Source organism: Lutra lutra, chromosome 17 (assembly GCF_902655055.1).
Source record: "Lutra lutra chromosome 17, mLutLut1.2, whole genome shotgun sequence".
Taxonomy (NCBI): Eukaryota; Metazoa; Chordata; class Mammalia; order Carnivora; family Mustelidae; genus Lutra; species Lutra lutra.
This window is the reverse complement of record NC_062294.1, coordinates 58,193,843-58,209,566: the sequence shown is the minus strand read 5'-3', so window position 1 is coordinate 58,209,566 and position 15,724 is coordinate 58,193,843. Positions and strand designations below refer to the sequence as shown.

The window sequence follows — 15,724 nt, the reverse complement described above, 5'->3', positions numbered from 1 at the left end:
TGGACACTAATGTAATAAAAGACCAGTTGTTCTTGAGGAGTACAGAAAAGGATTAGAAAGGCAAGACGAACAAAGAAAGTAACAGAAGAAAACATGAAATACCAAGTGAGAGCCCATGTGATAAAAAGTAAAACTAGTATTAAAGTTCAGAGATGGAAGAGATCAAATCTACTAAAGCAGTTCAGAAGGGCTCTGAAGTGCGAACAAGCTTCCTACCCCTTCCTACTTCCTTCTTTCCTTCCTAACACTCAGGCCTCAGTAATTCTAGTATTGAGGCCATGAGAGTTCAATGTATCTATCACCTATGGTTTTTCTTACACAGACGACTGAGGGGAGAAATACTGGACAGAAAAAAACAGAAAGTTGGATACGTCATGGATACCTCCTATGAAGGTAGCCTTCAACACCACAACCTCCCATGGGAAACGTGGTTGTCCCTTATCTTTTCGGCCCATCTCAACACTGATGCCGAGATCTCTTACTCACTGAATAAGAGCTGAATCTATACTGTGACTCAATATCCCACCAATTTTATAGGCTTCAACCCCTTTTCCTTCTTCTGTTCTTCACAAGGCCAATTATTACTTCTTATCAGGGAAGTTCCTCCATTTCCCAATTCAAGGGAGGTGGTAGATTCCTATGCAACCAAAGTATAAAGCATATTTAAGTGGGGCTAATTTCCCTTCCAATATTTGGCTATTTGGAGGACCCTGGAAGTCTAGGATCCAAATCATCTCAAAATGTAAAGATCAAATCCTGTTATGGAAGTGAAAGGAGAATTTCATAAAGGCACAATTATCACGTATGATCTCAACATTCCCTTGTCTTTGTGAACATTCAGTTCAGTGGGGGAGGCAGAAAATAAGCATGCAAACCATAAGCAGGTTAACTATAGGCTTTCCTGAGTGTTACAAAGAAAATAAACTGGCTCGACAGAAAGTAACTGGGCTGAAATAAGGAATGTTCATTACAGAAGGTGGTCAGAGAAGGCCTCTGATGAGATGATGTTTGAGCTCTGGCCTGAGAGTCTGTGGGAATTCACAGTGCCTGGCTAGATAAGATTTATTTATTTTTTTTTAAAGATTTTATTTATTTATTTGACAGAGAGAGATCACAAGCAGGCAGAGAGGCAGGCAGAGAGAGAGGAGGAAGCAGGCTCCCCGCTGAGCAGAGAGCCCGATGCGGGGCTCGATCCCAGAACCCTGAGATCATGACCTGAGCCGAAGGCAGCGGCTTAACCCACTGAGCTACCCAGGCGCCCTGCTAGATAAGATTTAATAAACACATGCCTCCCGGGATGAAACTAGTTGGAAAACAAAGAAGGTGTGTCCAGAGAACTGAGCCCCCTTTAGAGTTTCTGGGCTGAAAACAGCCAGATCCTCACTGTGGCTCAATGTACTAATCCAGGGAATAAATGCATGACTTAGGAGAAACATGTATATTTGGCGGTCACACACCCCATGCACTCCCAGTCTACATGCCCATCACAAGCACAGCTTGTTCTATTCACATGATACTCCCTATACCACTGTCCTGATCCTTACAGCTTCATATTCATTCTTGTTTTTCTTATTCTCTTGTTGTATTAATAACATTCACAATAAAGGTGGAGGCAGAGTTTGGCTCTGGACCTTTCTTTTCCACTAGAACATCTGATCCCTAGGACCTCTCCTTTCTCCTACCAAGGTGTCTGGAGTACTCTTTTCATTCACTGTCTCAGGGTTTGCTAGCCAAACCCAACAAGAGTCAAGCATGGACAGACAGCCAAGAGAAGGGCATAGTGGGAAGAGAAATCAGGAAGCGCAAAAGCCTGAATCAGTAAAGAGCTTGGTGAGTTCAGAAAAGGTGACCAACGGTTAAGTACAGAGCTTCTCAACTGTACTGTCAGGCACTCGTCAACATCTGTAAGGCAAACAGAGACAAAAGAATGATACTGCCTGCGGTCCAGAAGGAACCAAACTTGGAACTCAGATTGCGTCTGGCCACACCTGGTCTCTCAAGGCTTAGAGATTCCACAGTTGGCATACCTTTAACATACCTGAATACCTGGGTACCTCATAATTTAGAAAACTCTGCCCTAAAGTAAAGTGAAAAAGCTAAAAAATCATAGAGGATAAAGTAAGAGAAGTAGGATGGAGCTGGATACATAAGGGGTGGTAAGGTCTTTCCTATTTGCAACAGAAAAGCAAAGAAAGATTTTAAGCACCAGGAAATATCATGATTTTCAAGCAGCACCTAATTTAGGAGTTAAGATTTAAGAAACAGAAAGGCTTATAAAGTCTAAATGGCAAAAGGAAAGAGGGGACGGGAAAGGGCTGGATAGAGATTTTTGCAAATGGAGTTATCTATTAGAGAGAAGAGATATCTAGACATTTGGGGAGTCTATGCTAAGTAGCAAAGTTTCAATTTTCTCCTCAGGCTTAGAAAGCTTGAAAAGAGTCTCTACGTAGCATAAGAAAGGAGAAAGTATCACCTTTGAAAATAGTTGAACCATTATTTAGAAAGGATTCCCCTATCTGGTTCTCCCACACTCACCTGGGAACGGGCTTCTTGTCATCTCTGTCTTCATCTCACAAGGCTCTTTCCCTTGCTCCAATAAGGAGATCACATATGGCTTAGAGATGCAAAGACCTGCATACAAAAAACAAACAAACACGAAAATTGGTCATATTTGGGGCATTTCAGAACTATACGTCAGTTCCTTAATACGGGTGGAATGAGGGGCGTCTGGGTGGCTCAGTGGATTAAGCCTCTGCCTTCAGCTTATGTTGTGATCCCGGGGTCCTGGGATCAAGCCCCACGTCGGGCTCTCTGCTCAGCAGGGGGCCTGCTTCCCTTCCTCTCTCTGCCTGCCTCTCTGCCTACTTGCGATCTCTGTCTGTCAAATAAATAAATAAAATCTTAAAAAAAAAAAAAAAAACTGGTGGAATGATAGAACACGAATGATAAGATCAAAGGGTAAAACATTTTAGAGACAGATTACATAAAGCTTCTGGCATAGTCTAATGGGACTGCCAACAGTCAACTCTATAAAAGTTAAACAATTTTCTAAGGGAATTGGGACAGAAATTCTGCCCAGCATTTTCACAGGATCATCAGAGATCCAGTAACTGATGTACTATAAAGAGCCCCTAGAGACAGAGTTTGGAGTCTGAGTCAAGTTAACTGCCTGGAATATTACTCAGCCATCAGAAAGGACGAATCCCTTCCATTCACATCAACATGGATGGGACTGGAGGGGATTATGCTAAGTGAAGTAAGTCAAGCAGAGAAAGACAATTACCATACGGTTTCACTCATATGTAGGACATAAGGAATAGCATGGACGACATTAGGAGAAGGGAAAAATGAAGTGGGGAGGGAATCCGAGGGGGAGATAAACCATGAGAGACTGTAGACTATGGGAAACAGTTTTGAGGGTTCAGAGTAGGGGTGTGGGGAATGGGTGAGCCCGGTGTTGGGTATTAAGGAGGGCACGGATTACATGGAGTACTGGGTGTTATACATAAACAATGAATATGGAACACTTCATCAAACAGTAATGATGTACTGTGTGGTGACTAACATAACATAATTTAAAAAAAAAAAACAAAAGCAAAACAAAACTCTTCAGAGGAATATAACAGAATCTACAGCCTCTACAATTGATTATTTATAGTGTCTGAGATAAAATCCAGAATTATTACACCTAAGGAGAAAGAGGAAAAAGTGAATCACACTTAGAAAAATAAGCAATTGGGGCGCCTGGGTGGTTCAGTGGGTTAAAGCCTCTGCCTTCGGCTCAGGTCATGATCTCAGGGACCTGGGATCGAGTCCTGCATTGGGCTCTCTGCTCGGCCGGGAGCCTGCTTCTCTCTCTCTCTGCCTACTTGTGATCTCTGTCTCTCTGTCAAATAAATAAATAAAATCTTAAAAAAAAAAAAAGAAAGAAAGAAAAACAAGCAATTAATGAAGAGCTAACCAGTGATAACACAGATGTTGGAATTAGTAGACGGGGATTTAAAAACAGCTATTATATCCATACCCAAAAACATAAACGAAAATATGCTTAAAATTTTTCAGCAGAGAAATAGAAATTATAAAAAAAGAATCAAGTGGAAAGTTTAGAATTGAAAAATATAATTTCTGAGATTTTAAAATTCACTACTTTTGTGTCCCAGCTGGGGTACCAAAAACAAAACAAAACAAAAAAAGGAAAAAAACCCACAAAAAAACCCCCACAAAAAACACAACTAAAAATAAATAAATATAAATAAATAAATAAATAAATAAAAAATAAATAAATAAAAATTCGCTACATTTGGGGTGTCTCGGTGGTACAGTTGGTTAAGCATCCAGCTCGTGGTTTTGGCTGAGGTCCTGATCTGAGGGTCATGGATCAAGCCCTCCATCAGGCTCCGTGCTCAGTGCAGAGTCTGCCTGAGATTCTCTCTCCCTTCCCCTTCCCACTCGTGCTCAGTCTTTCTCAAATAAATAAATAAATAAATATTTTTGAAAAATTCACCACATTGACTTAACAAGCGAGACACTGAAGAAGACACAAAAAGAGTTAGTAAATTTGAAGTTACGTCAATAGAAATTACCTAATCTGACAAAGAAAAAACATTTTTTTTTTAAGATTTTATTTATTTATTTGACAGAGAGAAATCACAAGTAGGCAGAGAGGCAGGCAGAGAGAGAGGAGGAAGCAGGCTCCCCGCTGAGCAGAAAGCCCGATGTGGGGCTCGAACCCAGGACCTGGGATCATGACCTGAGCCGAAGGCAGCGGCTTAACCCACTGAGCCACCCAGGTGCCCCGAAAAAACATTTTAAATGATGAACAGATCTTCAGCTACCTAGAGCATAATATCAAAGGTTCTAATATACTTGTAATTGAAATACCAGGAGAGACAGCAGAAAAAATTATTTGAAGAAATAAAGCCAAAAATTATTCAAATTTGATGAAAGACATATATTTAATTTCAAGAAGCTCAGTGAACCACACGCAGGATAAAAGGGGCTTCTCAGAGAAGCACTGTAGATGTATTGTTCATTCATTCATGAAACACATCTTTTCAGGGCTCCTGGGTAGCTCAGATGGTTGTTCATCTTCCTTCAGCTCAGGTCATGATCTCCAGGTCCTGGGATCAAGCCCGAGTTGGGCTCCCAGCTCAGCGAGGAGCCTGCTTCTCCCTGTCTCTCTGCCCCTGCACCCCATTCGTGCTCCCTCACTCTATTTCCCTCTCAAATAAAATCTTTTTTAAAAACATTTTAAGGGGCGCCTGGGTGGCTCAGTGGGTTAAAGCTCTGCCTTCGGCTCAGGTCATGATCCCAGGGTCCTGGGATCGAGCCCCGCATCGGGCTCTCTGCTCTGCAGGGAGCCTGCTTCCTCCTCTCTCTGCCTGCCTCTCTGCCTACTTGTGATTTCTGTCTGCCAAATAAATAAATAAAATCTTTAAAAAAAAAAATAAATAAATAAATAAAATAAAAACATTTTAATAATAAGTAAAAATGTAAAAAGTTCCTATTGCGATTCTAAATTATGTAGAGGGGAAAATATTCTTTTTTTTTTTTTTAAAGATTTTTATTTATTTATTTGACAGAGAGAGACCACAAGTAGACAGAAAGGCAGGCAGAGAGAGAGGAAGGGAAGCAGGCTCCCCGCTGAGCAGAGAGCTCGATGCGGGGCTTGATCCCAGGCTCGATCATGACCCAAGCTAAAAGCAGAGGCTCAATCCACTGAGCCACCCAGGCACCCCTGTAGAGGGGAAAATATTCTTACCCAGTGATACCAGGTTCTGATAGTTCTCCAGCATCATATTCTTGTACAAATTCCTCTGAGCAGGGTTCAGCCATTCCCACTCCTCCTGGGAAAAGTCTATTGCCACATCCTTGAATGTAACCAAGTCCTGAAATGACACAAATACACTCTTGATCAACCAATGTTCATTTTCATGCATAACTCCAAGCTGAAGCTTTAAATTGTTTCTACTTTATGTGAGAAATTAGCCCTTGAAGGAGAAAAAAAATTAAACCTTTATAACATGACGCTCCAACATAAAATAGTAGTTACTGAAGCGTTAAACTGCATTGTACATAAGGATGCTAACCTATTTGTCGGCATGTGGAAAAACGGATGGCCTGTGGAAATATGGACAGTGGCCATAGGGCAGTAAATAAGAGCCTCAAGGCATGGCTTATACTTGTGGTTGAACCTTTAAAAACAAAGATTATCTAAATTGATTTTGCAAATGGTACTCTATGAGATCCTAGAAGGGTTTTGTTTCAGAAGAGAAGGGGCATTGGACTGACGGGGCTGATTTTATCTTTTCTTACATAATAAAAACAATAAACGTAATTAAAGTGCAATTTTCTCATTCTATGCCATTAAGAACTAGCATGACATTCCACACCAGAGTAAACTAGATAATAATATAAAAAAATCACACAGCATTAAGACTATAACACATTGAATTTGTATATTGAGTCTAACAAACCTATATGCTTAAGACAATAGCAAAATGAAACTGAATAAATAAAATTTTTAGTCTCTTTTTAAAATATATCTTTATTTTTTTTTAAGATTTTATTTATTTATTTGACAGACAGAGGTCACAAGTAGGCAAAGAGGCAGGCAGAGAGAGAGAGGGAGAAGCAGGCTCCCCACTGAGCAGAGAGCCCGATGCGGGGTTCGGGGCTCGATCCCAGGACTCCAGGATCACAACCTGAGCCGAAGACAGAGGCCTTAACCCACTGAGCCACCCAGGCACCCCTAAAATATATTTTTAAAGATTTCTTTATTTTAGAGAGTAAGCAAGTGAGCAAGCAAACATGGGGTGGGGGCGGACGGAGGGAGAAGGAGAGAGTGTCTTAGAGTCTTAGGCAGATACCACACTGAGTGCAGAGCCCAATGTAGGGCTCAATCTCACTAACCTGAGATCACAACCTCAGCTGAAACCAAGAGTTGGATGCCTAACCAACTGCGCCACGTAGGCTCCCCTAATTTTTAGTTTCTTTTATTCCGTTTAAAGATTTATTTTTATTTATTTGAAAGAGAGAGAATGAGAGAGAGACCATGAGAAGGGAGAGGTCAGACGGAGAAGCAGACTCCTCGCTGAGCAGGGAGCCGGATGTGGGACTCAATTCTGGAACTCCAGGATCATGACCTGATCCAAAGGCAGTTGCTTAACCAATTGAGCCACCCAAGTGCCACCCCCCTTTTTAGTTTCTTAAAGAATTAAATGTGTTAAGAGAAAAATAAATGTCCAGTTATAATCACCAGCAGGTTGTAAGAAATTTTTTTTAAATATGGACAATTTTTTCATCTTCAGATTTATTTCCATCGAAAAGAAAAATCTTCATGCTCAGTGCCTTGCACACCAATGACAATGGTAACTGTCTATATAAAGACAAAGCTATACAAAGAATGTCTTAATTTGCTTTTTGACAGTGAACACAAGTTTAGAACAAAGGCATGATACAAAGATATTCAAAGTATGGGACTTTAGAAGATTTACAGACCTTTGAGAAAACATTTAGTGTATTTTTCAAATAAAAGTATTAAAATTTTTTGTTATTTTTTTTTTAAGATTTTATTTATTTATTTGACAGAGACACAGCAAGAGAGGAAACATAAGCAGGGGAGTGGGACAGGGAGAAGCAGGCTTTCTATCAAGCAGGGAGCCCAATGCAGGGCTCGATCCCAGGACCCTGGGACCATGGGCCTGAGCAGAAGGCAGACTCTTTTTTTTTTTTTTTTTTTTAAAGATTTTATTTATTTATTTGTCATAGAGAGAGAAGCGAGAGTGAGCACAGGCAGACAGAGTGGCAGGCAGAGGCAGAGGGAGAAGCAGGCTTGCTGCCAAGCAAGGAGCCCGATGTGGGACTCGATCCCAGGACGCTGGGATCATGACCTGAGCCGAAGGCAGCTGCTTAACCAACTGAGCCACCCAGGCGTCCCAGAAGGCAGCCTCTTAACTGACTGAGGCACCCAGGCACCCCTGTTATTTTATTTTTAATTTCTATACCCAACATGGGGCTTGAATTCATGATCCCAAGATCAAGAATTCATGATCTTCTGACTGAGCCAGCCAGGCACCCTGGTATTATATATATATATTTTTTTAAGATTCACTGTGAGCTACTGGTTTTCAGGAATTTTGGTTTGCCCCTTCTAGTTAGTTGAGGCTGCCATTTTGGCTGATACCCATCATTTCCCATGTTCTTATAAAACCAAATGCATTCACATGAATTTATCAAGGCAAGCAGAAGTAGTCACATTCTTTCCAATATTTAGTATAATTTGGTCACTAGTAAGGCAATTAGGTGTTTTGGATATTCCCACAGAAAAATGAATTTGATTGCTTGTGATCCTGGTACTCTGGCTAATTATTTGGTATGTACACCATCAGAATTTTCCCAGTGTTTATATAGCTATCTTTATATGCATTCTTATTTTTTACTGATAATCTTATATTCAATTAAATAAATTCTAATTTTTTTTAAAGATCTATTTATTTATCTGACACAGAGAGAGACAGCGAGAGAGGGAACACAAGCTAGGGGAGTGGGAGAGGGAGAAGCAGGCCTCCCACAGAGCAGGGAGCCCGATTCGGGGCTCGATCCCAGGACCCTGGGATCATGACCCAAGCCAAAGGCAGATGCTTAATTGACTGAGCCACCCAGCTGTCCCGAGACTTGCACATTTCACTGTTTAATGTATACGGATTCATTTATTTATGTCTATCTGCCCCCGCCCCCCACCCCGAAAGTAAGTTCCACAAGGGCACGGTCTTTGTCGATCTAGCTGCACCAGCAGAATCTAAAAGACCATCTGGCATATACAAGATCAAAAAGTATTTGCTCATTAAATAACTTTAAAATAACCAGCAGAGCTTTAAAAAAAAAAGTTCCCAATTCTAAAATTTGCTAGAAAAATAAACTTGTAAGAACAGTCAAGGGAATTCTGGAAAAGATGAGTAATGGGAAGAATGTTAGCCCTTCCACCTTACAAAACACTGTTAAGTGCCCAAAGACAAGGCAAAAATTTCCCCAAATGTGCTTTATACCACAAATTATTCCAAGGCGTAAATACACCCAGTGCTATTTTACTCAGAGTCCCCAGGCAGAAGCAGATTGATAACATGCTCACAGCTGACAAGTTGAAGAGTTCTGAAGAATGATATAGGAGAAGAAACAATGGTAATAAATGCTAATCTAGACTGTTCATTCACTGAATACTATAATCTGCCAAAGAAGGGTTCTGGTAAATACATACCCCAGGCTTTTGGTTGAGAACCCAAAGAAAGGACTACACCCCAGAACTGATGGCGAACCAGACATAACCCAGCTTTCAGAAGCACTGAGGCCTTGCTTCTAATCATCTCAGCTCCTGACCGGACTAGGCCTGAGCTGATCTCAGCACAGCTACGCGCCGCAGGCAAGAGTAAACCATCTCCATCAAAGTACACAGGAGGAACCTAGATGTGCAGTACAAAGTCGGTGTTCAACAAACAAAAAATACCCCACAATGACGGGGTATGTCACTGGGACACAGGAGTAGCTAAAAGAGCTCCTAACGACCAAACCTAGAACCTGAACAACAAAATAATGTAGTATTTATTATGACCTAAAGTATAAAATAAATATGCATGAGTCCACGCTAGCTAATACAAATAAATGACTGGATAAAGAAATGGTGGATTTAGGCAGAAAATGGGGAATTACACAAAATAATCAGACATTCTAAAACTAAAAATGTGGGGCGCCTGGGTGGCTCAGTGGGTTAAGCCTCTGCCTTCGGCTCAGGTCATGATCTCGGGGTCCTGGGATTGAGCCCCACACTGGGCTCTCTGCTCAGTGGGGAGCCTGCTTCCCCCTCTCTCTCTGCCTGCCTCTCTGCCTACTTGTGACCTCTCTCTTGTGTCAAATAAATAAATAAAATCTTTTTAAAAAAATAATATAAAAAATAAATAAAACTGAAAATGCAATAAATGGAAGCTATGATTCAATGATGGAACTAATAGCAGATTAGAGAATTGAAGAGAATTAGAGCATAAGTAAAATATACACAGAGTAAAAAAGATCTAGACTTTAAAGATTTTATTTATTTATTTGACAGAGACACAGCAAGAGAGGGAACAGAAGCAGAGGGAGGGGGAGAGGGGGAAGCAGGCTTCCTGCTGAGCAGGGAGCCCGATGTGGGGCTGGATCCCAGGACCCTGGGACCACGCCCTGCAACCACCTCCCCACTCCGCATGGAGTCTGCTTAAGATTCTCTCTCTCTCCCTCTGCACCTCCCCACCTGCTCGTGCACTCTCTCTCTCAAATAAATAAGTACATATTATTTTTTTAAAAACAAACAAACAGAAATACAAGTAAAACTGAATGTAGTCCAAGGCACCTGGGTGGCTCAGTTGGTTTAGCCTCCAACACTTGATTTCAGCTTAGGTCTTGATCTTGGGATCATGGGATCAAGCCCCTAGTCGGGCTCACGCTCAGCAGGGAGTCTCCTTGTTTCTCTCCCTCTGCTCCTCTCCTGGCTTGTACATGCGTGTGTGCAAGCACACTCTCTCTCCCCGTCTCTCTCAAATAAATAATAAATAAATAAATAAATATCTTAAAAAAATACTGAATGTAGTCCAGCAACAGAATCAAGTATAAGATACAGGGAGCATTCCAAATTAGTTAAGAAAGAGATGAGTTATTCAACAAATACCACTGGGTCAAACGGAGAGGCAAGTGGGAAAACAAGGAACCATTGACTCACTTAGGACAGATTAAACATTTAATGTAACAACTTAATGTAAATTAAATTTAATGTAACAACTTAATGTAACTTTGGACCTTATCCTCACAGGAAAAAAAATGACAAAAATCAAACATAAACTTACCAGAAAACTATGAGAGGTAAAAACAAATCTTTTAGAAGAAAACTGGGTATCTACAGATGCTGGGGTAGACAAGGATTTCTTAAACAGGATCCAAAAAACATAGAAGGGAAAAACCTATCTATGTATGAATAGAATTCCCTGAAAGATATGGTTGTCTCCTAAGAACTGGAAGGCAAAAAAAATCACTTTTATGTCTTAAATTTCAAATATACATGATATAGATATCATATATGTAATTTGCAAAAATTGACTAGAATAAGGTGTTTTAGCTAAACAAAAAAAATTTTTAAGAACTTAAGGACAAAATTAGAGATCTGAACAGAATTCAGCTTGAAGGATGACTCAATGCATTCTAAAAACAGAAGAGGGCCAGCAAATGCACATTTTACTTGGAACCCCACTCACTGGTACTGAGACACCTCTATTCCACATAACAGAAACCATATCTTTTCCCAGGCGTCAACACTGAACCAAGAGTGAAGTGGAAAGAGGGGACTCAGAGCGGGCTCTGTGCCTCATCACACTCGGTTTCACTTACCCATCAGGCAGCCTGAGTTAGCACGCTCTGGGGAAAGTGGGAACCAGGCCAGTCAAAACCACTGTTAATCAGAGAATTTTCAAAAGAAAAGATGCATTATTAAGTCCTGAAGAGTAAGACTTTTACAGATGAGAATGGAAATAACTAACCTGGGATATGGCTTTAACTAGTTCAACAGTCATTTCCAGCCTTCCTCGCTGGGTTCTCTCCTGGAGAACAGCAGTGTCCTAGAGGACAGGCGTGGAGAGAGAGAAAGGACAGTGAGGAGATGAGGCTTGTTCTCCACTCCCGGAACCATCAGCCTAAAAATTCTGTCCTCCCCTTCTTCCCCCGGCTTTCCTTGCTACCGCTGCCCAAACCACCGCAAGAGTCTGGGCACCTACAGCCAGGGAGGACTGCAACCTACAATTCTGTTTCTCTTATGCTCGAGTTCCTAAATTTAATCTTTTTTCCGAAAAGTTGCCATCCCATTCTCGGTCTTATGTTTTTCGGTAAACGTGGCTCTTTCCCTCTCTGCATCTCTGCTTCAGGCTTTGACACAATCTACAATTTGAAAATCTTTGCATCGGGCTCCCTGCTCAGCGGGAAGCCTGCTTCTCCCTCTCCCACTCCTCCTGCTTGTGTTCCCTCTCGCTGTGTCTCTGTCAAATAAATAAATAAATAAAATCTTAAAAAAAAAAAAATCTGACTCCTCAATGCAACAGACGCCAGGGTTATCATTCTCCACCCAATCCCCACAGGCCTGGCCTGCATCTCAGGCTGGGACAACGGACAATGGGGTAACTTAGCATCTGATTCTGCCACCTTCACTCTCATCTGTCTTCAGTCCCTTGGTTTCCCCTCCTTTTTGCCACCCAGAACTGAAGGTGTCGCCTGCTCCAGTCGGGGGCTCTAGTCAGTCACCTCCCCCCATTGCTTTTTACTGGAATCCTTGAACTGGGAGCAGGGGGTTCTACGCTAGGGTTCTTACCTCAGCAACACACAACACCGAAAACCAACACACAGCAAGAAGCTGGTGCTATTGGTCTTCCAAGTAGTGTCCCCATACACACCCGGCACTCTGGGCCAGCTACAAGCACACGGTGTGACACACAAACACTGACCTAAGATCTCGTCGACCTCCTGACCACAGAGGACATCATCCCAAGCACCCAAAGGAAGCCACATCACACGCGGTCACACTCACCATGGTCTCGGAGGCCCGTGCACAAACACACAGGGTAAGACACAAACATCACACACACCCTCAAATTTACTCTCTCACACGTAACACGGCTCGCTGAGCCCTCCCCTCTGCCTTGCTCACGTGAGCACACTCCGCAGCCTAACCGAGGCTGTACCTGCAAGCCTTCGGGGGACAATCTGCAGTCCCCATGGTCTCTGTCCTGCTCGCTCCGGTCTCACACAAAAGGACGTCTCCAGCTTTCCTCTCTGTCACACAAACAAACACGATGGTCCCTCACACTTCACACTCACACACACACGCACGCACGCACATTCTCAGGGTCGTCTGTGGTCGGGATTTCTGTCACACATAGAAACTGCTCAAGGACAAAATCCAACTGAGGAAAATTTAAACATCGAATTGGCTCTACTCGTCAATTCCAGAACAGGGCTGCCGCCCACCTGCAAGCAGAGGGGCTCCAAGGAGCTGTACGAAACTGTTCCTTTTTCTAGAAAGGCAGTGGGGCAAGAAGCCAGCGAAAGAAAGGGCAGGACTGGTCCGGGCACAGTAACTTCCCCTTAGCGGGAATGTGAGGGGTCGTGCACAGGTCACCTCCGCTCGCTTTCGGGGATGAAGGCCCACGTGACCTGTGACCTCACTAGAGCCGCCCAGAAAATTCTCTCTTTTTTTTTTTAAAGATTTTATTTATTTATCTGACAGAGATCACAAGCAGGCAGAGAGGCAGGCAGAGAGAGAGAGGGAAGCAGGCTCCCGCCGAGCAGAGAGCCCGATGCGGGGCTCGATCCCAGGATCCTGGGATCACGACCTGAGCCGAAGGCAGAGGCTTAACCCACTGAGCCACCCAGGCAACCCCGCCCAGAAAATTCTTGACTCGCCAGTTAAAACTCCATTTCCCGGGCAGGCTGAACCGCAGCTGGGATGGGTCTGAGGACGTGGCCTCCATGGGGCCAAACTGGGCCGGAGGTTTCTTTCTCCCACCACACTAACACACCCTGGTCTCTCACCCTGTAGCTGCACCGCACCCGTCTCACACACACGGGATCCACAGTGCCCTCCCTCACACCCAGACACCTCAGACGACAGACACACCGACTGCAGCCTCGCACACTCACCAACGTGCTCCTGACACCTCCCACTATCTCTCACACACACCTGCCACCATCTCTGGCATCTCACGCTCACACACACACACTATCCCTGGAGCTCACACTCTTCCACACTCACACCTGCCACCACCTCTGGCATCTCACACTTTATCTCACACATACCTCCCACATCTCTGGCAGCTCACACTCACACACACACCTCCCACACGTATGGCATCTGACACTTTCCCTCTCACACACACACACACCTCTGACCATCTCTGGCATCTCACACTCTCACACACACCAACATGTGGCATTTCATATTTTCTCTCTCACACACACCTCTCCCACATCTCTGGCATCTTACACTCCCCCCCACACACACACTCACCTCCTACATCTCTGGCATCTCACTTTCTCTCTCACACACTTACCACATTTCTGGCACCTCACACTTTCTCTCTCACATACACACCTCCCACCATCTCTGGCAGCTCACAGTTCTCGCATACTCGTCTTCCACATGTCTAGTGTCTCACACTCTCTCATTCTCTCACACACACACCTCCACCATCCCTGGCACCTGGCAGCTCAGACTGTCACACACACGCCCCACATCTCTGGCATCTCACACTCTCTCACACACACACCCCCTCTGCTCAGTCTCTCCCGGAGCCTCGCACCCGCGTTCACCTTCCACGCGCAGGCACACCCCTTCTCTCACTCTCTCTCACACTCCCGCCAGCGTACCCTGGTCCCTCGCTGGCCTCTGGGGTCCAGCCTCGCGCACACGCCCACCCCCCTCACTCGCCCCGCCCAGCCGCCACCCAGCCCCGCCCGCGGCAGTGGCGGCCTCCGCGCGCCCGCCCCTCAGACGGCAAGACCGCGCCACGCCGCGCGGGCCTCTGGGAAATGTAGTCGGCGCAGGGAGGGCTCGGCGGCGGCGTATGGGTTGGGACTACACCGCCGGGGTCCGGGCGGCCCGCCTAGCCTGCCCAGCCCGGTCTCCGGGCCCCGACTGCCCACCCGCGGGAACAGCCCACCGGCCTCCGCCCGTAAGCAACCGCTCTCACCCGAAGGGCCGCCAGGTCCGACGTCCGCGCTCCGAGCGCGCAGGCGGTGAATCTCCCGAGGCAGGCGGTGTAAGGGGGTGGAGCCCTAGGCAAGAAGGGCGGGATGGGGCGTGGCTTGGTCGACGGGGCGTGTCCCTGGGCTGTAGAAAAAGGGAGGAGGAACCCAAGCGTCGGAGCGTGCGTGCCAGCGATTGAATCGCGCGGTACTTGGGGGCGTGGCCCAGGGGTCGGGGGCGTGGCGGAGCTGGGCGGGAGTGTGCGCAGGCGCCTGGAAAGCGCACTCCGCCTCCCTTCGCCTGGAGACCGGAGCGTCCCTAGTTACCCGTTGGCGGGTGCGGCGAGAAGACCGTGCTGCGGCCGGCTCCCTCGGCGCGCTCAGGTGCAGCTTTTCGTGGCGACGCTGTGTCCGTGTGAGCGTGGAGTGGCTCCGCGTGCGGCCCTCGAGCCCGTCCGTGGGAGCGTGGTTTTCCTCCTGTGCTAAGTTTTGCGACAGGAAGAAGAGCGGTGGGGAACCCCCACCGTGTCCTATCCCCACAGTGACGACAGCAAATTAGTAAATGTCTGTCCTTCCACGCGGGAGCGTCATCAGTATCCTTACTGTTGAGAGGCAGCGAGAGACGACGCCCCTGCTGCCAGGCCGCGGGGCCCCAACACCGTCCTGCCCCCTGGCGGTGGACACGGACCCTGCTATGGGGGACCAAGGAAACTGTAGGATTGGGCCTGTCCTGGAAGGAAAAGTCACGCGGGGGGATACAGCAGGGGGGAAAACAAAACAGACAAAATTCCCTAGCCTCTTGAGATCTGACTTTTAAGTGGACGGAGAACACAAATGAATGAGTAAAATAGTTTATCAAATGGTGGGAAAGGCTTTGGAGAAACAGCAGGGCAGAGGAATAGAGAGTAGAGGAAATTAGAAAGTTTGGAGAAATGAATAAATGAGTGGAAATGGAGATAAGATACCATCCATA

The 15,724-nt window shown here is 45.1% G+C and overlaps 1 protein-coding gene across 2 annotated transcripts in view; it reads right to left on the bottom strand.

Annotated features, from left to right (window-relative positions):
• Positions 1-14,797, bottom strand: part of LOC125089432 (zinc finger protein 28 homolog) — a 45,171-nt gene extending 30,374 nt beyond the window's left edge. The window contains exons 1-4 of one of the 2 annotated variants that reach the window (XM_047711645.1): positions 14,748-14,797; positions 11,559-11,636; positions 5,762-5,888; positions 2,536-2,631 (exon numbers count right to left, since the gene is read on the bottom strand). In XM_047711645.1, coding sequence (XP_047567601.1) covers positions 2,536-2,631; positions 5,762-5,888; positions 11,559-11,591 — 256 coding nt within the window. In that variant the 5' untranslated portion in view covers positions 11,592-11,636; positions 14,748-14,797. Of the gene's footprint in view, positions 1-2,535; positions 2,632-5,761; positions 5,889-10,381; positions 10,408-11,558; positions 11,637-14,747 lie in introns of those variants that run through there. The other variant, XM_047711646.1, reaches the window with a different exon arrangement.
• Positions 14,798-15,724: the final 927 nt, after the last annotated feature.